The 25,120-nt window shown below is 42.1% G+C and overlaps 1 protein-coding gene across 3 annotated transcripts; it reads left to right on the forward strand.

Moving 5' to 3' along the window:
• Positions 1-543: 543 nt before the first annotated feature.
• LOC115123074 (ropporin-1-like protein) lies at positions 544-25,079 on the forward strand. Of its 3 annotated transcripts, XM_065019115.1 has the most exons (7): positions 548-729; positions 1,252-1,270; positions 1,503-1,635; positions 3,052-3,175; positions 3,768-3,929; positions 4,097-4,272; positions 24,673-25,079. In XM_065019115.1, exons 3-7 carry the CDS (start codon positions 1,505-1,507, stop codon positions 24,734-24,736), a joined length of 657 nt encoding a protein of 218 aa, XP_064875187.1. In that variant the 5' UTR covers positions 548-729; positions 1,252-1,270; positions 1,503-1,504; the 3' UTR covers positions 24,737-25,079. The 3 variants fall into 3 exon arrangements, with proteins under 3 accessions (XP_064875188.1, XP_064875187.1, XP_064875186.1); XM_065019116.1 differs by lacking the exon at positions 24,673-25,079 and adding an exon at positions 8,357-8,489 and having other exon boundaries at positions 544-1,270; XM_065019114.1 differs by having other exon boundaries at positions 548-1,270.
• Positions 25,080-25,120: the final 41 nt, after the last annotated feature.

A 25,120-nucleotide genomic window follows, 5' to 3' on the forward strand; every position in this document is an offset into this window, starting at 1 on the left:
TGGAAAACAATTACTTTTTGTGCAGTATTAATCTAATTTACCATCCTTACAATCCACTCAATGTACGCTGGTCATCTAGGTTTGTACCTGTAGATTTTCCATCACCACCAATTCAAAAATGGTGGTTTGTGATGATGTGGCTTAGTTGCCAGGGTTGTAGGTTGGATTCCCACAGGGGACCAGTATGAAACTGTTTGCACTCAGTACTGTAAGTTGCTTTGGATAAGAGTGTCTAATAAAATGGAAAAGGAATTCATAAAACATTTTAGTTTTCACAAAGTATTTCAAGAAACTGGAAAACGTATCAAGCAAGTTTTTTAAATATTCCACAAGTATTATTAGATCAACTGTACTAGACCTTCACTACCCGTTATTCGTGTATTTGTTCCTCGTGTCACTATTTATATTTTTTTATGATATTTATCTTTAACTCTACATTGTTTGGAAAAGGACCCGGAAGTAAGCGTTTGACGGTCTACACCTGTTTACGAAGCATGTGCCAATTACAATTTGATTTGACTTAAGAGTGCGTTCGTAAATTCACCCTGGCTATCTACTCCGACTCCAGAGCACTCTCGTCTGTGTGCCTGAGCGCAGAATAACTGATGAATATGGCCGGTGTCAGTAAACGTCGACAAAATAAAAGCATAATTAAATTGTTGCCAGCAGCACAGTCGCTCTAGATAACATGAAAACAGCCTAACCAGCTCTGTCAGGGGGAGTGAAATGGTCAGAGTGAGATTTTCTTTCATTGGTGTTTGGAATTAGCTTGAAAGCTTAGGCAACGTTAACTTGGGTGTTGAGGCCAGTTCCGCTCTGACTTTACGGACGGACAATCTGACAAAACTCTGACTTTACGGACGGACAATCTGACAAAACTCTGACTTTACGGACGGACAATCTGACAAAACTCTGACTTTACGGACGGACAACTCTGACTTTACGGACGCTCTGAGCGCACTCCAGATTTGCGAACAAGCACATTTCAAGCGTCTGTAACGACGCGGTCTTGTTTGCCTTTGTTCACATCGCCTTCCCGTGGCGGAACAAATATTTTGCGGGGAAGTCCTGACTTCTTTCTGGTCCAATCACCGAGGGTTGCTGTTGCTATGTGACGTTGACTGCAAACGTTAAGTTGCTATGGATTGAAAATGAAGTTGGCCGATCTCTAAAAACGTTAACTTAATTTTAGCAAATTAACCCTCTTACTTGTTTTGTTTTTTGTTGTTGTTTTTTTTATCAACAAGAAAGATATTCGATTAGTATTCAGGTAAGAGTTTTTGTAGAAAGTAAATTGATTATACGACTTTGTCAGCCATCTTCTGTCTGCTGAACGTTAAAGGCTGTCATCTCATTCGTGTGGTTCAGATAGCTAACGTCTGTTACAATATAGTCTTCTGTAATGATAGGCACATTCATTGGCTATAGTTTATACTAATGTTAGATTGACTATCACATCTTGAAAACTATGAATGACATTTCATGTCCACTATATTTCCCAGCAATGCCTCCTCCAGATACTATGTACTGTGAACAGCAAATCAACATCCCCCCTGAACTACCAGACATTCTCAAACAGTTCACCAAAGCTGCAATCAGAACCCAACCCCATGACATACTACAGTGGTCTGCAGCGTAAGTACAGCCTAGCCTCCCTGGATGTGACTACAACTAAGAGAGCCCAGCTTTTATGGTTCAGATGGTAGGACAGTGGCCTTGTAACTACCCAGTTGGTAGGACAGTGGCCTTGTAACTACCCAGTTGGTAGGACAGTGGCCTTGTAACTACCCAGTTGGTAGGACAGTGGCCTTGTAACTACCCAGTTGGTAGGACAGTGGCCTTGTAACTACCCAGTTGGTAGGACAGTGGCCTTGTAACTACCCAGTTGGTAGGACAGTGGCCAGTTGGTAGGACAGTGGCCTCTGTAACTACCCAGTTGGTAGGAGTGGCCTTGTAACTACCCAGTTGGTAGGACAGTGGCCTTGTAACTACCCAGTTGGTAGGACAGTGGCCTTGTAACTACCCAGTTGGTAGGACAGTGGCCTTGTAACTACCCAGTTGGTAGGACAGTGGCCTTGTAACTACCCAGTTGGTAGGACAGTGGCCTTGTAACTACCCAGTTGGTAGGACAGTGGCCTTGTAACTACCCAGTTGGTAGGACAGTGGCCTTGTAACTACCCAGTTGGTAGGACAGTGGCCTTGTAACTACCCAGTTGGTAGGACAGTGGCCTTGTAACTACCCAGTTGGTAGGACAGTGGCCTTGTAACTACCCAGTTGGTAGGACAGTGGCCTTGTAACTACCCAGTTGGTAGGACAGTGGCCTTGTAACTACCCAGATGGTAGGACAGTGGCCTTGTAACTACCCAGTTGGTAGGACAGTGGCCTTGTAACTACCCAGATGGTAGGACAGTGGCCTTGTAACTACCCAGTTGGTAGGACAGTGGCCTTGTAACTACCCAGTTGGTAGGACAGTGGCCTTGTAACTACCCAGTTGGTAGGACAGTGGCCTTGTAACTACCCAGTTGGTAGGACAGTGGCCTTGTAACTACCCAGTTGGTAGGACAGTGGCCTTGTAACTACCCAGTTGGTAGGACAGTGGCCTTGTAACTACCCAGTTGGTAGGACAGTGGCCTTGTAACTACCCAGATGGTAGGACAGTGGCCTTGTAACTACCCAGTAGGACAGTGGCCTTGTACCCAGATGGTAGGACAGTGGCCTTGTAACTACCCAGTTGGTAGGACAGTGGCCTTGTAACTACCCAGTTGGTAGGACAGTGGCCTTGTAACTACCCATATGGTAGGACAGTGGCCTTGTAACTACCCATATGGTAGGACAGTGGCCTTGTAACTACCCAGTTGGTAGGACAGTGGCCTTGTAACTACCCAGATGGTAGGACAGTGGCCTTGTAACTACCCAGTTGGTAGGACAGTGGCCTTGTAACTACCCAGTTGGTAGGACAGTGGCCTTGTAACTACCCAGATGCTGAGCATAGATAATGGCCAGGGTAAAGTACAATTGTTGTTTCATTTAAATGTTTGTTGTTCTATCAGGTACTTCTCTGCCCTGTCCAAAGGAGACACTCTGCCAGCCAAAGATAGGCTGGAGATGCCCGTTGCCACACAGAAGACTGATACAGGATTGACTCCAGGCCTGCTGAAGGTCCTACACAAACAGGTACTCACTGACTGACTGACTCCAGGCCTGCTGAAGGTCCTACACAAACAGGTACTCACTGACTGACTGACTCCAGGCCTGCTGAAGGTCCTACACAAACTGGTACTCACTGACTGACTGACTGACTCCAGGCCTGCTGAAGGTCCTACACAAACAGGTACTCACTGACTGACTGACTGACTCCAGGCCCGCTGAAGGTCCTACATAAACAGGTACTCACTGACTGACTGACTCCAGGCCTGCTGAAGGTCCTACACAAACTGGCAAACTGGTACTCACTGACTGACTGACTCCAGGCCTGCTGAAGGTCCTACACAAACTGGTACTCACTGACTGACTGACTCACTGACTTGACTGACTGACTGACTGACTCCAGGCCTGCTGAAGGTCCTACACAAACAGGTACTCACTGACTGACACATTGATCTCAGGTGTGCTGAAAGTCCTTCCCTGCCTCTCCCCCTCTATGGTAGGATGTTAAGGTACCTCTCTTTCTCTCCCTGTATGTCGCTGGCTTCTATTGTTGTAAAAGAAAAGATGACCTCTCCTGCCTCTTTCTCCCTCTCCTTCCTTTCTGTCCCTGTGAATGTAGCTGGTCCCTAAGGAGACGATCAGTAAGGAGGAGCTGCAGCAGAAGTGGAAGGGTCTGTGTCTGCCCTCAGAGCAGCTGGACACTCTGCTGGCCCTGGGGAACTTCAACGACAACATCCACTGGATGCAGTTCTTCGCCCTGGGCTGCAGCGCTCTGGGAGGGGTGAGTCCCTGGCTCCGATATCTGTCTGTCAGTTTTCAGAGAGAAACTGTGGTGTCGTGCTAGCAAATACCACATGATGGCAGTATTGCACTGTCTTGATGGCCCAGGCTTTGCTGAAGTGTGTGCTCCCCTGTGTGTGCTCCCTGTGTGTGTGTGTGTGTGTTCAGACCATCATCAGTGCCCTGAAGTATGCGTGTGAAATCCTGACGGAGAATGAGGAGGGTGGAGCGGCGAGGATCCCCTTTGATACATTCGTAGGGCTGTACACTTACCTGGCCCACCTGGACGGAGAGATCCCCCAGGACCAGATAGACAGCTTCCTAAGCAGCCTGCAGGAGTCTGTGTGAGTGGTACACTACCCTACACTCTCTCTATCTGCACACACTCATTTCCTGCAATTCTACACATTTTGCCATGACTTATTCCATGTTAATATGATATCTGAGTGAGAATCACTAACTAAATCAATGGTGGCCCCCTGGAGGTCAGGGCCCCTGGGCATGTTACCTGACATGGGCTAATTGAGTGACTGTCTGTGACTGACGTAACAAGAGAAAAACTGCAGATCTACCTCTATACCTCTACCTCACTCTACCTTTCTCTCTTCCTCTACCTCGCTCTACCTTTCTCTCTTCCTCTACCTCGCTCTACCTTTGTCTCTGCCTCGCTCTACCTGGTTCTACCTTTCTCTACCTCGCTCTATTTTGCTCTACCTTTCTCTATACCTCGCTCTACCTTTCTCTCTACCTTGCTCTACCTTTCTCTCTTCCTCTACCTCACTCTACCTTTGTCTCTGCCTCGCTCTACCTGGTTCTACCTTTCTCTACCTCGCTCTACCTTTCTCTACCTCGCTCTATTTTGCTCTACCTTTCTCTATACCTCGCTCTACCTTTCTCTCTACCTTGCTCTACCTTTCTCTCTTCCTCTACCTCACTCTACCTTTCTCTCTTCCTCTACCTCACTCTACCTTTCTCTCTTCCTCTACCTCGCTCTACCTTTCTCTCTTACTCTACATCGCTCTACCTTTCTCTCTTCCTCTACCTCGCTCTACCTTTCTCTCTTCCTCTACCTCGCTCTACCTTTCTCTCTACCTTTCTCTCTTACTCTACCTCGCTCTACCTTTCTCTCTTACTCTACATCGCTCTACCTTTCTCTCTTCCCCTACCTCGCTCTACCTTTCTCTCTTCCTCTACCTCGCTCTACCTTTCTCTCTTCCTCTACCTCGCTCTACCTTTCTCTCTTCCTCTACCTCGCTCTACCTTTCTCTCTTCCTCTACCTCGCTCTACCTTTCTCTCTTCCTCTACCTCGCTCTACCTTTCTCTCTTACTCTAACTCGCTCTAACTTTCTCTCTTACTCTACCTCGCTCTACCTTTCTCTCTTCCTCTACCTCGCTCTACCTTTCTCTCTACCTTTCTCTCTTACTCTACCTCGCTCTACCTTTCTCTCTTCCCCTACCTCGCTCTACCTTTCTCTCTTCCTCTACCTCGCTCTACCTTTCTCTCTTCCTCTACCTCGCTCTACCTTTCTCTCTTCCTCTACCTCGCTCTACCTTTCTCTCTTACTCTACCTCGCTCTACCTTTCTCTCTTACTCTACCTCGCTCTACCTTTCTCTCTACCCCTACCTCGCTCTACCTTTCTCTCTTCCTCTACCTCGCTCTACCTTTTTCTCTACCTCTACCTTTCTCTCTACCTCGCTCTACCTTTCTCTCTACCTCGCTCTACCTTTCTCTGCCTCGCTCTACCTCTCTCTACCTTGCTCTACCTTTCTCTCTTCCTCTACCTCGCTCTACCTTTCTCTCTTCCTCTACCACGCTCTACCTTGCTCTACCTTTCTCTCTTCCTCACTCTACCTCGCTCTACCTTTCTCTCTTCCTCTACCTCGCTCTACCTTTCTCTCTTCCTCTACCTCGCTCTACATTTCTCTCTACATCTACCTTACTACCTTTCTCTCTTCCTCTACCTCACTCTACCTTTGTCTCTTGCCTCGCTCTACCTCGTCTCTACCTTTCTCTCTTCTTCCTCTACTTTCTCGCTCTATTTTGCTCTACCTTTCTCTCTACCCTCTACCTTTCTCTCTACCTTGCTCTCTTCTCTACCTCACTCTACCTTTCTCTCTTCCTCTACCTCGCTCTACCTTTCTCTCTTCCTCTACCTCGCTCTACCTTTCTCTCTTCCTCTACCTCGCTCTACCTTTCTCTCTTCTCTCTTACTCTTCGCTCTACCTTTCTCTCTTACTCTACCTCGCTCTACCTTTCTCTCTTCTCTACCTCGCTCTACCTTTCTCTCTTACTCTACCTCGCTCTACCTTTCTCTCTTCCTCTTCGCTCTACCTTTCTCTTACCTCTCTCTACCTTCTCTCTTCGCTCTACCTTTCTCTCTTCCCTACCTCGCTCTACCTTTCTCTCTTCCTCACTTCCTCTACCTCGCTCTACCTTTCTCTCTTTCTACCTCGCTCTACCTTTCTCTCTTCCTCTACCTCGCTCTACCTTTCTCTCTTACTCTACCTCGCTCTACCTTTCTCTCTTCTACCTCTCTACTCTACCTCGCTCTACCTTTCTCTCTTACCTCTACCTCGCTCTACCTTTCTCTCTACCTACCTCGCTCTACCTTTCTCTCTTACTCTACCTCGCTCTACCTTTTCTCTACCTCTACCTTTCTCTCTCTTCCTCGCTCTACCTTTCTCTCTACCTTTGCTCTACCTTTCTCTGCCTCGCTCTACCTCTCTCTACCTTCTCTACCTTTCTCTCTTCCTCTACCTCGCTCTACCTTTTTCTCTCTTCTCTCTACTCTCCTCTCTACCTACCTTCCTCTTCTCTCACTCTACCTCGCTCTACCTTTCTCTCTTCCTCTACCTCGCTCTACCTTTCTCTCTTCCTCTACCTCGCTCTACATTTCTCTCTACATCTACCTTACTACCTTTCTCTCTTCCTCTACCTCACTCTACCTTTGTCTCTGCCTCGCTCTACCTCGTTCTACCTTTCTCTACCTCGCTCTACCTTTCTCTCTTCCTCTACCTCGCTCTATTTTGCTCTACCTTTCTCTATACCTCGCTCTACCTTTCTCTCTACCTTGCTCTACCTTTCTCTATACCTCACTCTACCTTTCTCTCTTCCTCTACCTCGCTCTACCTTTCTCTCTTCCTCTACCTCGCTCTACCTTTCTCTCTTACTCTACCTCGCTCTACCTTTCTCTCTTACTCTACCTCGCTCTACCTTTCTCTCTTCCCCTACATCGCTCTACCTTTCTCTCTTCCTCTACCTCGCTCTACCTTTCTCTCTTCCTCTACCTCGCTCTACCTTTCTCTCTTACTCTACCTCGCTCTACCTTTCTCTCTTACTCTACCTCGCTCTACCTTTCTCTCTTCCCCTACCTCGCTCTACCTTTCTCTCTCCCTCTACCTCGCTCTACCTTTTTCTCTACCTCTACCTTTCTCTCTACCTCGCTCTACCTTTCTCTCTACCTCGCTCTACCTTTCTCTCTACCTCGCTCTACCTTTCTCTCTACCTCGCTCTACCTTTCTCTCTACCTCGCTCTACCTTTCTCTCTACCTCGCTCTACCTTTCTCTCTACCTCGCTCTACCTTTCTCTCTACCTCGCTCTACCTTTCTCTGCCTCGCTCTACCTCTCTCTACCTTGCTCTACCTTTCTCTCTTCCTCTACCTCGCTCTACCTTTCTCTCTTCCTCTACCTCGCTCTACCTTGCTCTACCTTTCTCTCTTCCTCGCTCTACCTTTCTCTCTTCCTCACTCTACCTCGCTCTACCTTACTCTCTACCTCTACCTCGCTCTACCTTGCTCTACCTTTCTCTCTTCCTCGCTCTACCTTTCTCTCTTCCTCACTCTACCTCGCTCTACCTTACTCTCTACCTCACTCTACCTCGCTCTACCTTACTCTCTACCTCACATTACATTACATTTAAGTCATTTAGCAGACGCTCTTATCCAGAGCGACTTACCTACCTTTCTCTCTTCATCTACCTCGCTCTACCTTTCTCTCTTCATCTACCTCGCTCTACCTTTCTCTCTTCATCTACCTCGCTCTACCTTTCTCTCTTCATCTACCTCGCTCTACCTTTCTCTCTTCATCTACCTCGCTCTACCTTTCTCTCTTCATCTACCTCGCTCTACCTTTCTCTCTTCATCTACCTCGCTCTACCTTTCTCTCTTCATCTACCTCGCTCTACCTTTCGCTCTACCTCGCTCTACCTTGCTCTACCCTTCTCTCTCTACCTCTACCTCTCCCTCTCTACCTTTACCTCTTACACATTATCTCTCTTTCTACCTCTCTCTATCTTTCTCTCTACCTCTACTTTTCTCTCTACCATTACCTCTTACACATTTCTCTCTACTTCTCTCTCTTTCTATCTCTCTCTCTATCTCTCTACCTCTCTCTGCTTTACTTTGTGTGTTTCTTGTGGTTTACAGCACCAAGCAGAATGGGATGATTCAGCTGGCCAACTTCTACAGCCGCAAAAAATTTAGATAATAGGAGAGATTGAGGGAGAGACGAAAAGGACAGGAAAGAGCAGGAAGAAACAGAGAGTAGCAGGAAGGAATTGGCTTTACTACTTATTCTACAAATAAATAGTCTTCTCTAAATCCCCATGGAATCACGATCAGTTTATGTATTTCCTGTTAAAGCTCAGATCTGTACAGTAGTGATACCCAGTTGATGTATTTCCTGGTAAAGCTCAGATCTGTACAGTAGTGATACCCAGTTGCTTGAATTATCCCAGGCAGTTGAGTTTGGTTCATATCTTATTGTTATATGGGACAGAGAGTTGCTGTGATATAACATGGAAGGTCTACTGTACTGCGTGTGAATGTAGGTCAGTGTCACTAGAACCAATGAGAACCACTCCTGCCCTGACAGGTTAGTCGATAGTTCATTTGTCATGCTCATGCCTTGTCAATGAAGTGCCTGTTGCATTCTTTTTCAACTTGGCATATTCATTTAGCCAGTGAGTGAGGGAGGGAGGGAGTCTGTCTGTCTCTGTCTGTCTGCTAGTTCTTGTGAAATGGAGATAGTGTTCACAGTAGTGGTCCTCTCAGCAGTACAACAGTTATAAGGCTAGTGAATGAGACAGCTGTGAACAGATGCTCTGGGGCCTAGCTGACACTAGTAGACTAGTACCCAGTAACACATTCTGTAAGACACAGTCTATTGCCCGTCTGTGGTAGTGAAAGCCAGAGAACACATCAGTATAGTGGTGGAACACAAGAATCAAACCAGACTCATTTGACTCTCTTTCCCATACAGTCATCATGTATGAAGAGGAAGTATTACTACAGCTCAGTTTGACAACGTATGGAACTCTCTCATTACTCATGTAGTGGATGACCTACAGCGCCCTCTGTAATTACTGGGACACTGAAGCATTCTTCAGTTGGCTCTATACTCCCAACCATTTGGATTTGAAATCAAACAATGACTTTGAGGATTAAGTGCAGACTGTCAACTTTAATTTGAGGGTATTCGTATCAGGTGAACTGTTTAGAAATTACAGCACTTTTTTGTACATAGTCCCCCTGTTTTAGGGGACCAAAAGTATTGGGACAAATTCACTTGATGTTTATTAAAGTACATATAAATGCTAACCTATCCTGTTATTGTAATGGTGACGTTTTCGGGGTATGATATTTGTGTTTTTATAAAAGTGACCCCAAAATGACACGATACAGGATTTACCGTTAAATTTGTATTGGGCATAACATAATCCAAAAAAACAGAAAATACATCCAACAAATGTAGGACCAGATACTTTTTACTACTTTAAGTTGTCCCAATACTTTTGCTCCCGTAAAATGGGGGGAGTGTCTGTTCTAAAAGTGCTGTAATTTCTAAACGGTTCATCCGATATGGATGAAAATTGAAGTGGACAATCTGTAGTGGACAAATTGAAGTGGACAATCTGTACTTTAAGCCCTTGGTCATGCTTGATTTCCAAAGTGTTGAAGTATAGAGCCAAAAGAAGAAAAATGATTCACTGTCCCAATAATTACTGAGGAAACAGTAGTTAGAACAATGTGTAAAAGGTTTACTCAAAAGCCCTTCAGCCCAACTTAAATAAAAAGGGGACATCAGTTGATCGAAAAAACATTCCTTACCCCAGGATACTTCAACTAGTAACTATCATTCCTTACCTCAGGATACTTCAACTAGTAACTATAGTAACTATCATTCCTTACCTCATGATACTTCAACTAGTAACTATCATTCCTTACCCCAGGATACTTCAACTAGTAACTATCATTCCTTACCCCAGGATACTTCAACTAGTAACTATCATTCCTTACCCCAGGATACTTCAACTAGTAACTATAGTAACTATCATTCCTTACCCCAGGATACTTCAACTAGTAACTATCATTCCTTACCCCAGGATACTTCAACTAGTAACTATAGTAACTATCATTCCTTACCCCAGGATACTTCAACTAGTAACTATCATTCCTTACCTCAGGATACTTCAACTAGTAACTATAGTAACTATCATTCCTTACCTCAGGATACTTCAACTAGTAACTATAGTAACTATCATTCCTTACCCCAGGATACTTCAACTAGTAACTATCATTCCTTACCCCAGGATACTTCAACTAGTAACTATATTCATTCCTTACCCCAGGATACTTCAACTTCAACTAGTAACTATCATTCCTTAACAGGATACTTCAACTAGTAACTATCATTCCTTACCCCAGGATACTTCAACTAGTAACTATCATTCCTTACCCCAGGATACTTCTAGTAACTAACTAGTAACTATAGTAACTATCATTCCTTACCCCAGGATACTTCAACTAGTAACTATATTCCTTCCCAGGATACTTCAACTAGTAAGGATCATTCCTTCAGGAACTTCAACTAGTAACTATCATTCCTTACCCCAGGATACTTCAACTAGTAACTATCATTCCTTACCCCAGGATACTTCAACTAGTAACTATCATTCCTTACCCCAGGATACTTCAACTAGTAACTATAGTAACTATCATTCCTTACCCCAGGATACTTCAACTAGTAACTATAGTAACTATCATTCCTAGTAACTATCATTCCCAGGATACTTCAACTAGTAACTATCATTCCTTACCCCAGGATACTTCAACTAGTAACTATCATTCCTTACCCCAGGATACTTCAACTAGTAACTATCATTCCTTACCCCAGGATACTTCAACTAGTAACTATCATTCCTTACCCCAGGATACTTCAACTAGTAACTATCATTCCTTACCCCAGGATACTTCAACTAGTAACTATCATTCCTTACCCCAGGATACTTCAACTAGTAACTATCATTCCTATATTCCCCCAGGATACTTCAACTAGTAACTATCATTCCTTACCCCAGGATACTTCAACTAGTAACTATAGTAACTATCATTCCTTACCCCAGGATACTTCAACTAGTAACTATCATTCCTTACTATCATTCCCAGGATACTTCAACTAGTAAACTATCATTCCTTACCCCAGGATACTTCAACTAGTAACTATCATTCCTTACCTCAGGATACTTCAACTAGTAACTATCATTCCTTACCCCAGGATACTTCAACTAGTAACTATCATTCCTTACCCCAGGATACTTCAACTAGTAACTATCATTCCTTACCCCAGGATACTTCAACTAGTAACTATCATTCCTTACCCCAGGATACTTCAACTAGTAACTATCATTCCTTACCCCAGGATACTTCAACTAGTAACTATCATTCCTTACCCCAGGATACTTCAACTAGTAACTATCATTCCTTACCCCAGGATACTTCAACTAGTAACTAACTATCATTCCTTGCATAGTAACTATCATTCAACTAGTAACTATCATTCCTTACCCCAGGATACTTCAACTAGTAACTATCATTCCTTACCCCAGGATACTTCAACTAGTAACTATCATTCCTTACCCCAGGATACTTCAACTAGTAACTATCATTCCTTACCCCAGGATACTTCAACTAGTAACTATCATTCCTTACCCCAGGATACTTCAACTAGTAACTATCATTCCTTACCCCAGGATACTTCAACTAGTAACTATCATTCCTTACCCCAGGATACTTCAACTAGTAACTATCATTCCTTACCCCAGGATACTTCAACTAGTAACTATCATTCCTTACCCCAGGATACTTCAACTAGTAACTATCATTCCTTACCCCAGGATACTTCAACTAGTAACTATCATTCCTTACCCCAGGATACTTCAACTAGTAACTATCATTCCTTACCCCAGGATACTTCAACTAGTACCCCAGGAACTTCAACTAGTAACTAGTAACTATCATTCCTTACCCCAGGATACTTCAACTAGTAACTATCATTCCTTACCCCAGGATACTTCTAGTAACATTCCTTACCCCAGGAACTTCAACTAGTAACTATCATTCCTTACCCCAGGATACTTCAACTAGTAACTATCATTCCTTACCCCAGGATACTTCAACCAGTAACTACTTCAACTAGTAACTATCATTCCTTACCCCAGGATACTTCAACTAGTAACTATCATTCCTTACCCCAGGATACTTCAACTAGTAACTATCATTCCTTACCCCAGGATACTTCAACTAGTAACTATCATTCCTTACCTCAGGATACTTCAACTAGTAACTATCATTCCTTACCCCAGGATACTTCAACTAGTAACTATCATTCCTTACCCCAGGATACTTCAACTAGTAACTATCATTCCTTACCCCAGGATACTTCAACTAGTAACTATAGTAACTATCATTCCTTACCCCAGGATACTTCAACTAGTAACTATCATTCCTTACCCCAGGATACTTCAACTAGTAACTATCATTCCTTACCCCAGGATACTTCAACTAGTAACTATCATTCCTTACCCCAGGATACTTCAACTAGTAACTATCATTCCTTACCCCAGGATACTTCAACTAGTAACTATCATTCCTTACCCCAGGATACTTCAACTTCAACTAGTAACTATCATTCCTTACCCCAGGAACTTCAACTAGTAACTATCATTCCTTACCCCAGGATACTTCAACTAGTAACTATCATTCCTTACCCCAGGATACTTCAACTAGTAATCATTCCTTACCCCAGGATACTTCAACTAGTAACTATCATTCCTTACCCCAGGATACTTCAACTAGTAACTATCATTCCTTACCCCAGGATACTTCAACTAGTAACTATAGTAACTATCATTCCTTACCCCAGGATACTTCAACTAGTAACTAACTACCCCAGGATACTTAACTATAGTAACTATCATTCCTTACCCCAGGATACTTCAACTAGTAACTATCATTCCTTACCCCAGGATACTTCAACTAGTAACTATCATTCCTTACCCCAGGATACTTCAACTAGTAACTATCATTCCTTACCCCAGGATACTTCAACTATCATTCCTTACCCCAGGATACTTCAACTAGTAACTATCAACCCCAGGATACTTCAACTAGTAACTATCATTCCTTACCCCAGGATACTTCAACTAGTAACTCAACTAGTAACTATCATTCCTTACCCCAGGATACTTCAACTAGTAACTATCATTCCTTACCCCAGGATACTTCAACTAGTAACTATCATTCCTTACCCCAGGATACTTCAACTAGTAACTATCATTCCTTACCCCAGGATACTTCAACTACCCAGGATACTTCAACTAGTAACTATCATTCCTTACCCCAGGATACTTCTAGTAACTAACTTACCCCAGGATAGTAACTATCATTCCTTACCCCAGGATACTTCAACTAGTAACTATCATTCCTTACCCCAGGATACTTCAACTAGTAACTATCATTCCTTACCCCAGGATACTTCAACTAGTAACTATCATTCCTTACCCCAGGATACTTCAACTAGTAACTATCATTCCTTACCCCAGGATACTTCAACTAGTAACTATCATTCCTTACCCCAGGATACTTCAACTAGTAACTATCATTCCTTACCCCAGGATACTTCAACTAGTAACTATCATTCCTTACCCAGGATACTTCAACTAGTAACTATCATTCCTTACCCCAGGATACTTCAACTAGTAACTATCAACCAGGATAGTAACTATCATTCCTTACCCCAGGATACTTCAACTAGTAACTATCATTCCTTACCCCAGGATAACTATCAACTAGTAACTCAACTAGTAACTATCATTCCTTACCCCAGGATACTTCAACTAGTAACTATAGTAACTATCATTCCTTACCCCAGGATACTTCAACTAGTAACTATCATTCCTTACCCCAGGATACTTCAACTAGTAACTATCATTCCTTACCCCAGGATACTTCAACTAGTAACTATAGTAACTATCATTCCTTACCCCAGGATACTTCAACTAGTAACTATCATTCCTTACCCCAGGATACTTCAACTAGTAACTATCATTCCTTACCCCAGGATACTTCAACTAGTAACTATCATTCCCAGGATACTTCAACTAGTAACTATCATTCCTTACCCCAGGAGTAACTATCAACCCCAGGATACTTCAACTAGTAACTATCATTCCTTACCCCAGGATACTTCAACTAGTAACTATCATTCCTTACCCCAGGATACTTCAACTAGTAACTATCATTCCTTACCCCAGGATACTTCAACTAGTAACTATCATTCCTTACCCCAGGATACTTCAACTAGTAACCCAGGATCATTAACTATCATTCCTTACCCCAGGATACTTCAACTAGTAACTATCATTCCTTACCCCAGGATACTTCAACTAGTAACTATCATTCCTTACCCCAGGATACTTCAACTAGTAACTATCATTCCTTACCCCAGGATACTTCAACTAGTAACTATCATTCCTTACCCCAGGATACTTCAACTAGTAACTATCATTCCTTACCCCAGGATACTTCAACTAGTAACTATCATTCCTTACCCCAGGGTACTTCAACTAGTAACTATCATTCCTTACCCCAGGATACTTCAACTAGTACCCAGGATACTTCAACTAGTAACTATCATTCCTTACCCCAGGATACTTCAACTAGTAACTATCATTCCTTACCCCAGGATACTTCAACTAGTAGTAACTATCATTCCTTACCCCAGGATACTTCAACTAGTAACTATCATTCCTTACCCCAGTAACTTCATCATTAACTTATCATTCCTTACCCCAGGATACTTCAACTAGTAACTATCATTCCTTACCCCAGGATACTTAGTAACTATCATTCCTTACCCTCAGTATACTTCAACTAGTAACTATCATTCCTTCCCAGGATACTTCAACTAGTAACTATCATTCCTTACCCAGGATACTTCAACTAGTAACTATCATTCCTTACCCCAGGATACTTCAACTAGTAACTATCATTCCTTACCCCAGGATACTTCAACTAGTAACTATAGTAACTATCATTCCTTACCCCAGGATACTTCAACTAGTAACTATCATTCCTTACCCCAGGATACTTCAACTAGTAACTATCATTCCTTACCCCAGGATACTTCAACTAGTAACTATAGTAACTATCATTCCTTACCCCAGGATACTTCAACTAGTAACTATCATTCCTTACCCCAGGATACTTCAACTAGTAACTATCATTCCTTACCCCAGGATACTTCAACTAGTAACTATCATTCCTTACCCCAGGATACTTCAACTAGTAACTATCATTCCTTACCCCAGGATACTTCAACTAGTAACTATCATTCCTTACCCCAGGATACTTCAACTAGTAACTATCATTCCTTACCCCAGGATACTTCAACTAGTAACTATCATTCCTTACCCCAGGATACTTCAACTAGTAACTATCATTCCTTACCCAGGATACTTCAACTAGTAACTATCATTCCTTACCCCAGGATACTTCAACTAGTAACTAGTAACTCAACTAGTAACTATCATTCCTTACCCCAGGATACTTCAACTAGTAACATTATAGTAACTATCATTCCTTACCCCAGGATACTTCAACTAGTAACTATCATTCCTTACCCAGGATACTTCAACTAGTAACTATCATTCCTTACCCCAGGATACTTCAACTAGTAACTATCATTCCTTACCTCAGGATACTTCAACTAGTAACTATAGTAACTATCATTCCTTACCTCAGGATACTTCAACTAGTAACTATCATTCCTTACCCCAGGATACTTCAACTAGTAACTATAGTAACTATCATTCCTTACCCCAGGATACTTCAACTAGTAACTATAGTAACTATCATTCCTTACCCCAGGATACTTCAACTAGTAACTATCATTCCCCAGGATACTTCAACTAGTAATATCATTCCTTACCCCAGGAACTTCAACTAGTAACTATCATTCCTTACCCCAGGATACTTCAACTAGTAACTATCATTCCTTACCCCAGGATACTTCAACTAGTAACTATCATTCCTTACCCCAGGATACTTCAACTAGTAACTATCATTCCTTACCCCAGGATACTTCAACTAGTAACTATCATTCCTTACCCCAGGATACTTCAACTAGTAACTATAGTAACTACTTATCAGGATACTTCAACTAGTAACTATCCCCTTACCCCAGGATACTTCAACTAGTAACTATCATTCCTTACCCCAGGATACTTCAACTAGTAACTATCATTCCTTACCCCAGGATACTTCAACTAGTAACTATCATTCCTTACCCCAGGATACTTCAACTAGTAACTATCATTCCTTACCCCAGGATACTTCAACTAGTAACTATCATTAACCCCAGGATCTTCAATTCCTATCATTCCTTACCCCAGGATACTTCAACTAGTAACTATCATTCCTTACCCCAGGATACTTCAACTAGTAACTATCATTCCTTACCCCAGGATACTTCAACTAGTAACTATCATTCCTTACCCCAGGATACTTCAACTAGTAACTATCATTCCTTACCCCAGGATACTTCAACTAGTAACTATCATTCCTTACCCCAGGATACTTCAACTAGTAACTATCATTCCTTACCCCAGGATACTAGTAACTATAGTAACTATCATTCCTTACCCCAGGATACTTCAACTAGTAACTATCATTCCTTACCCAGGATACTTCAACTAGTAACTATAGTCTATCATTCCTTAACTATCAATTCCTTACCTACCCCAGGATACTTCTATCACTACCCCAGGTAACTCAACTAGTAACTATCATTCCTTACCCCAGGATACTTCAACTAGTAACTATCATTCCTTACCCCAGGATACTTCAACTAGTAACTATCATTCCTTACCCCAGGATACTTCAACTAGTAACTATCATTCCTTACCCCAGGATACTTCAACTAGTAACTATCATTCCTTACCCCAGGATACTTCAACTAGTAACTATAGTAACTATCATTCCTTACCCCAGGATACTTCAACTAGTAACTATCATTCCTTACCCCAGGATACTTCAACTAGTAACTATCATTCCTTACCCCAGGATACTTCAACTAGTAACTATCATTCCTTACCCCAGGATACTTCAACTAGTAACTATCATTCCTTACCCCAGGATACTTCAACTAGTAACTATCATTCCTTACCCCAGGATACTTCAACTAGTAACTATCATTCCTTACCCCAGGATACTTCAACTAGTAACTATCATTCCTTACCCCAGGATACTTCAACTAGTAACTATAGTAACTATCATCAGGATACTTCAACTAGTAACCCCAGGATACTTCAACTAGTAACTATCATTCCTTACCCCAGGATACTTCAACTAGTAACTATCATTCCTTACCCCAGGATACTTCAACTAGTAACTATCATTCCTTACCCCAGGATACTTCAACTAGTAACTATCATTCCTTACCCCAGGTAACTATCATTCCTTACCCCAGGATACTTCAACTAGTAACTATCATTCCTTACCCCAGGATACTTCAACTAGTAACTATCATTCCTTACCCCAGGATACTTCAACTGGTGACTTTCCAGGAGAATAAAGGAAAAAGCACTCTGTTGCTGGGTAAATCTGATATTTATTGACCCCAGATACAAACAATAGTAACTATCATTTTAGTCATGATACTTCAACTAGTAACTATTCATTCATATCAATCATAGATGTCAGTAAGTAGTAACTATCATTCCTTACAGGTTATTCAAAGTAACTATGATTCCTTACCCCAGGATACTTCAACTAGTAACTATCATTCCTTAAAAACAAAAGACAGAAAGATCAGAAAGGAGCTGTTCATTCAGACCCTTTGTCTCGGCGCAATCTAAGCAGTCGATCCAAAGTGCCTCTAACAATTTCCTCACTATATTCCCTCCTCTGGAGGACAGAGAAACTAGAGGCTGAGCCATGATTAGCGTTTGCGTAATGCCGCGCATTCCCCTAGTCCATATTTTTTTGTGCAGATAGCCGTTTTGTGCTCAGCTATTCTTAATTGGAGCAGGTGTAACGTGTTTCGTCTGACCAATTTAAACAAGCCCACTTGGGCATGTAAATAACGTGTTGTACTACAATTTAGGACGTATTTTATCTTGTATTCTTTAACCGAACGTGGGTGATAGAATACTTTTGTGTCACATGAGTTGGAACAATGACCGCAGTGGTAGAAACCATTAAGGGACCCGGGAGCACACTGCACGACGCCGTCTCTGATATTACAACCCTCCTAGAGCATATCAGGGGAGGGTTGGACGCTAAGTCTTTGAGCAAGGGGTGACTCTGGAGAATGTGCCCGTGTTTGAGGATGATGCTTTTTATCTGCCTGTCTGGCACTGTAGTTAGGCTGCTTCATGCTTGAAAGATGATCAATGTAGATTTCAACTAGTAACTATTTCTTACCCCAGGATACAAAGTGTTTCTTGATTCTGTGCCAGGGTTTCAACTAGTAACTATCATTCTACCCCAGTTCCCTGTAACTAGCATGTCCCTGATGCTAATGTAATGAACTCCCTTACCTCACAACACCCTGTCATCCGATTGGCTATTGGCAGCACTGCTTAATAATAAGCCTATGATCTGAATTTCTCCTGACAGCACTTAATGAACTCTGTCATCTGATTTGGTCCTTGCAGTGATTGGTTAGGTAATTCTGTGATTTAATTGGTTGCTGGCTCTTTTAGGTAAAGTACTAATTTGATCTGATTGGCTCTTGACAATGATGAGTGAAGGAGCAGAAAAGAGCTTGGTAAATGTCACCCCTATTGGTTAAGATTATGACAACATTTTGTCACATTTAGTTTGTTTTGGAGTTCACTACCCCGTTCAACAGTTATCATTTTACCCCAGGATGTTCAACTAGTAACACCATTTTCTTTCTTGAGGCAAGCTATCAAGTTCAGGATACTTCAACTAGTCTATCATTCCTTACCCCAGTGATTGGTCAACAGTAGTGATTCTTCAATGAAGTCTTTGTTGTCATTAAACGAGAGACGACTGCTTTTCATTGAGAAATACTGCACCAAACATCTTAGTTAGATGGTAAATTGTGCGACTAAGATCTCCTCAGCACAAACGTGAAAATGAATGGCAAATTTCTGGGTGTGTTGTTGATACGGCAAATGTCTTTAGGCAGTATGTGAGCACAGAAGTTCACTTCCCCTCGCCGAGTTCTGCTAGGAGCAAAGACGTACCACGTCATGATGGCAAAGGTACACTCACTGATGGGGAGCACTCTCACCTCATGGCTGGCTGGCTGCTGAGACAGACTGCAGCATGATGCCAAACCTGAACAGCAGCCAACTCACTGAGAGGAAATCACAAAATCCCTAACACACCCACTGCAACTCTGACAGAGTACACATACATACATACATACATACATACATATATACATACATACATACAGTGGGACAAAAAAGTATTTAGTCAGCCACCAATTGTGCAAGTTATCCCACTTAAAAAGATGAGTGGCCTGTAATTTTCATCATAGGTACACTTCAACTATGACAGACAAACCCCAGAGAAGTGCCAGAAAATCACATTGTACGATTTTTTTATGAATTTATTTGGAATTTATGGTGGAAAATAAGTATTTGGTCACCTACAAGTATTTGGTCACCTATTTGGTCACCTACAAGTATTTGGTCACCTATTTGGTCACCTACAAGTATTTGGTCACCTATTTGGTCACCTACAAGCAAGATTTCTGTAACTTCTTCTTTAAGATGCTCCTCTGTCCTCCACTCGTTACCTGTATTAATGGCACCTGTTTGAACTTGTTATCAGTATAAAAGACACCTGTCCACAACCTCAAACAGTCACACTCCAAACTCCACTATGGCCAAGACCAAAGAGCTGTCAAAGGACACCAGAAACAAAATTGTAACCTGCACCATGCTGGGAAGACTGAATCTGAGAATAGGTAAGCACTCTTGTAAATCTGATATTTTTGAAGAAATCAACTGTGGGAGCAATTATTAGAAATGACTCACCTTCATCAGACCGGGGAGTGATAATCTGCCTCAATCTAGGGGCAAGTAGTCAGCAACCCCTGGTTATTCAAAAATGATCAGTCAAGAACGGTGAGCAAAATTCCCAGAACCACACAGAAAGACCAAAATGACCTGCAGACTTGCTGGGACTAAAAGTAACAAAGTGCCTGATAACTAATCAGTCACATGAACTCTCCTCTGGAGGACTCAAATCCTGTCAGTGCCAGACATGTCCCCCTGCTTAAGCCATACATGTCCAGGCCGTTTTGTCTGAAGCTTTCTATTGAGAGCATTTGGATGATCCAGAAGAAGATTGGGAGAATGTCATATGGTCACAATGAAACCTTTAAAATATAAATTTTTGGTAAAAACTCAACTGATCAGTGGTGAAACCATTTGGAGGAGCAAAGAATGCTGAGTTGCAATCCAGAGATACAGGGATACTAACTTTGAAGCAGGGGTTGGAAACATCATGTTTGGAGCTGCTTTTTTCTGCAAAGGGACCAGTTAGGCTGATCCATGCTAAAGGAAATGATGAATGGGGCCATTTTATTGTGAGATTTTGAGTGACAAACCTCCTTCCATCAGCAAGGGCATTGAAGCTGAAACATGGCTAGTGATGTCTTTCATGCATGACAATGATCCCAAACACACAGCCCTGTCATCCGTCTTTGGCACTTTGTAATAAGCATTTGAAGGTCCTGGAGTGGCACTTAAGCCTGTCTCCAGATTTGGTCCTTGCATAGAAAATTTTTGGTTGCTGGAGTTGAAAGTCTAATTTGTGTTGCCCATGCAAGTGAAGCCCCAAAAAGACTGCTCTGGAAAGATCTGCATTGGAGGAATGGGCCAAAATACCAGCATTTAGTGTTTTGGAGTGAAAACCTTGTGAAGACTTACAGATGTTCACTTTGACCATTTTCTGTCAGGAGCAAAAGTTCACGTCATGATGGCAAAGTACACTCACTGATGGGGACGTTGGCAACAAAGGGTATATAACAAAGTATTGAGAAACTTTTTGTTATTGACCAAATACTTATTTTCCACCATAATTTCCAAATAAATTCACTAAGATCTCCTCAAAATCCTAAAATGAATGCAATTTTCTGGCAAATGTCTTTTGTCAGTATAGTTGAAGTTACCAGTTCTGATGAAAGTTACAGGCCTCTCTCACCTGTGGGGAGCACTTGCACCAATTGGTGGCTGACTAAATACATTTTGCCCCACAGCAGCCACTCACAGAGGAAATCACAAAATCCCTAACACACCCACTGCAACTCTGACAGAGTACACATGCATATACATACATACATACATACATACATACATACATACATACATACATACATACATACATACATACATACATACATACATACATACATACATACATACATACAGTGGGACAAAAAAGTATTTAGTCAGCCACCAATTGTGCAAGTTCTCCCACTTAAAAAGATGAGTGGCCTGTAATTTTCATCATAGGTACACTTCAACTATGACAGACAAAATGAGAGAAAAAAATCCAGAAAATCACATTTAGGATTTTTTAATGAATTTATTAGCAAATTTTGGAAAATAAGTATTGAAAAAGTTTGAAATATCCAATAAATGTCGTTCCACTTCATGATTGTGTCCCATTTGTTGTTGATTCTTCACAAAAAATACAGTTTTATATCTTTATATTTGAAGCCTGAAATGTGGCAAAAGGTCGCAAAGTTCAAGGGGGCCGAATACTTTCGCAAGGCACTGTACATACATACATATATTGTCGAGAAAAAGTATGTGAACCCTTTGGAATTACCTGGATTTCTGCATAAATTAGTCAGAAAATGTGATCTGATCTTCATCTTAGTCACAACAATAGACGAACACAGTCTGCTTAAACTAATAACACACAAATTATAGTATTTTCCTCTCTATATTGAATACATCATTTAAACATTCACGGTGTAGGTTAGAAAAAGCATGTGAACCCCCCAGGGCTAATGACTTCTCCAAAAGCTCATTGGATTCAGGAGTCAGCTAACCTGGAGTCCAATTAATGAGACGAGATTGGAGATGTTGGTTAAAGCTGCCCTGCCCTATAAAAAACACTCACAAAATGTAAGTTTACTATTCACAAGAAGCATTGCCTGATGTGATCCATGCCTTGAACAAAAGAGATCTCAGAAGACCTAAGATTAAGAATTGTTGACTTGCATACAGCTGGAACGGGTTACAAAAGTATCTGATGTTCATCAGTCCACGTTAAGAAAAGTTCTCTATAAATGGAGAACGTTCAGCACTTGCTACTCTCCCTAGGAGTGGCCGTCCTGCAAAGATGACTGCAAGAGCACAAAGCAGAATGCTCAATGGGGTTGAGAAGAATCCTAGTGTCAGCTAAAGACTTACAGAAAACTCTGGAACATTCTAACATCTCTGTTAACGAGTCTACGATACGTAAAACACTCAATAAGAATGGTGTTCATGGGAGGACACCACCTGAAGAAGCCACTGCTGTCAAAAAACGTCTGAAGTTCACAAAAGAGCATCTGGATGTTCCACAGCTCTACTGGCAAAATATTCTGTAGACATATTAAACTAATGTTGAGTTTGAAGAGAAAAAAGGCCCAGCACACCAACATCAAAACCTCATCCCAACTGTAAAGTCTGGTGGAGGAAGCATCATGGTTTGGGGCTGCTTTGCCTCCTCAGGGCCTGGACAGCTTGCTATCATAAACTTGGGAATTCATTTTTTCCATTGATCAAGACATTTTGCAGGAGAATGTTAGGCTGTCTGTCCGCCAATTGAAGCTCAACAGAAGTTGGGTGATGCAACAGGCCAACAACCCAAAACACAGAAGTAAATCAACAACAGAACGGCTTCAACAGAAGAAAATATGCCTTCTGGAGTGGCCCAGTCAGAGTCCTGACCTCAACCCGATTGAGATGCTGTGACATGACTTCAAAAGAGCAGTTCACACCAGACATCCCAAGAATATTGTTGAACTGAAACAGTTTTGTGAAGAGGAATGGTCCAAAATTCCTCCTGACCGTTGTGCAGGTCTGATCTGCAACTACAGAAAACATTTGGTTGAGTTTATTGCTGCCAAAGGAGGGTCAACCAGATGTTAAATCCAAGGGTTCACATACTTTTCCCTCCACTGTGAATGTTTACACGGTGTGTTCAATAAGGACATGAACATATATAATTATTTGTATTATTAGTTTAAGCAGACTGTGTGTCTATTGTTTTGACTTGGATGGAGGATCATATAACATTTTATGAACAATTTATTCAAAAATCCAGGTAATTCCAAAGGGTTCACATACTTTTTCTTGCCACTGTACATACACATACACACACAAACCTGTGACAGGGAACAATTACAAACACACACCATCAGAGAGCAAGTTTACAAACACACACACACACTAGCACAGGTAAGACCAAGCTTAGCGGAGTAGGGTTTTCCTCTTTATCTTTCCAAATGAAGGGATGTAACCATAATACACAGTATTATAGGTTCTAACCAGCAGTACTGTGTATTCACAGTATTATAGGTCCTAACCAGCAGTACTGTGTATTCACAGTATTATAGGTTCTAACCAGCAGTACTGTGTATTCACAGTATTATAGGTCCTAACCAGCAGTCCTGTGTATTCACAGTAACCAGCAGTACTGTGTATTCACAGTATTATAGGTTTAACCAGCAGTACTGGTATTCACCTAACCAGCAGTACTGTGTATTCACAGTATTATAGGTTCTAACCAGCAGTACTGTGTATTCACAGTATTATAGGTCCTAACCAGCGGTACTGTGTATTCACAGTATTATAGGTCCTAACCAGCGGTACTGTGTATTCAGTTAATTCTGGATAGGTACAGCTCTAAAACATGAGGGGGCCATACTGTGTGAGTGTGGAGCGACCTAGCCAGGACACAAGTCAGGACACATCAAAATACTGGTAACCCACTTCTCCCTTCTAGGCTGTGCTAGTCTCTTCATCATCTTCAGGTAGCTTAGGACTGACGCTTGTGCCCAAGGCTCCATAGACTGTAGTGCCAGTCTGTGTGTAGAGGCTGTGGTCCCAGTGAAGAATTTGTTGCACATCAGCAGCCTCTACTGCAGCCTGGCTCTGGGAAACAACATCTCTGGGGAAGCGACGCTGTCACAGAATAGGGAGGAGGGAGGAAGAGAATGAAAGAGAGAGAGAACAAGTGGACAGAGCTGGACCGGAAGGGAGATGGACGAGAGAGGGAAAGATGAGGGAGAACAGCTTTTGTCCCCTGGCAACATGCTGTCAGGGTAGGTCCCAGCTAACAATACAGCAAGGTCCCTCTCTCCTCTATTGCAACTATTTTCATGTTTTAAAGTCCTCTCCCCTCTCTCTCTCATCCTCTAGGGAATGCCAAGGAGGGATGGTGCAGACAGCGAACTTCAGGGATGTTATTTTTCCTGAAATGTGATTTTTTCCTGAAACCAGTCATTCCTGCTTTTTTGTCGTCATCCCCCAGTCCAACAGCATTAGAAGGGATGAGTTATACCCCCAAAAGTAAAATCCCATGTTCCCTGTCCTGAATTATAATGCTTTCTGTATTGTGGACCAACAGACTGCAGTGACTAGGACCCAGGACAGGAAGCCTCATTCAAATACGTGTCTGCCTATTGCCTGTCTATAATACTGTACAGTGATATGACAGTATGTGTGTATCTGTATCCATGTCCACTCTTACGGACTATTTATATACTTGTACTTTGGTTCTGGGCATTTTCAATCCACCTGGGACTGAATAAAGTTGTTTTATAGTATTTCTAGGCTGTCTTTTAATAAATGGTACGTACACACACAC

This window comes from Oncorhynchus nerka, linkage group LG6 (assembly GCF_034236695.1).
Source record: "Oncorhynchus nerka isolate Pitt River linkage group LG6, Oner_Uvic_2.0, whole genome shotgun sequence".
Classification (NCBI taxonomy): Eukaryota; Metazoa; Chordata; class Actinopteri; order Salmoniformes; family Salmonidae; genus Oncorhynchus; species Oncorhynchus nerka.

Coding starts and splice junctions, on each gene's coding strand:
- LOC115123074 (XM_065019114.1), top strand. CDS start 1,505: ATGCCTCCTCCAGATACTATGTACTGTGAACAGCAAATCAACATCCCC. Junction 1,636..3,051: donor ATACTACAGTGGTCTGCAGC/GTAAGTACAGCC, acceptor TTGTTCTATCAG/GTACTTCTCTGCCCTGTCCA. Junction 3,930..4,096: donor GCTGCAGCGCTCTGGGAGGG/GTGAGTCCCTGG, acceptor GTGTGTGTTCAG/ACCATCATCAGTGCCCTGAA.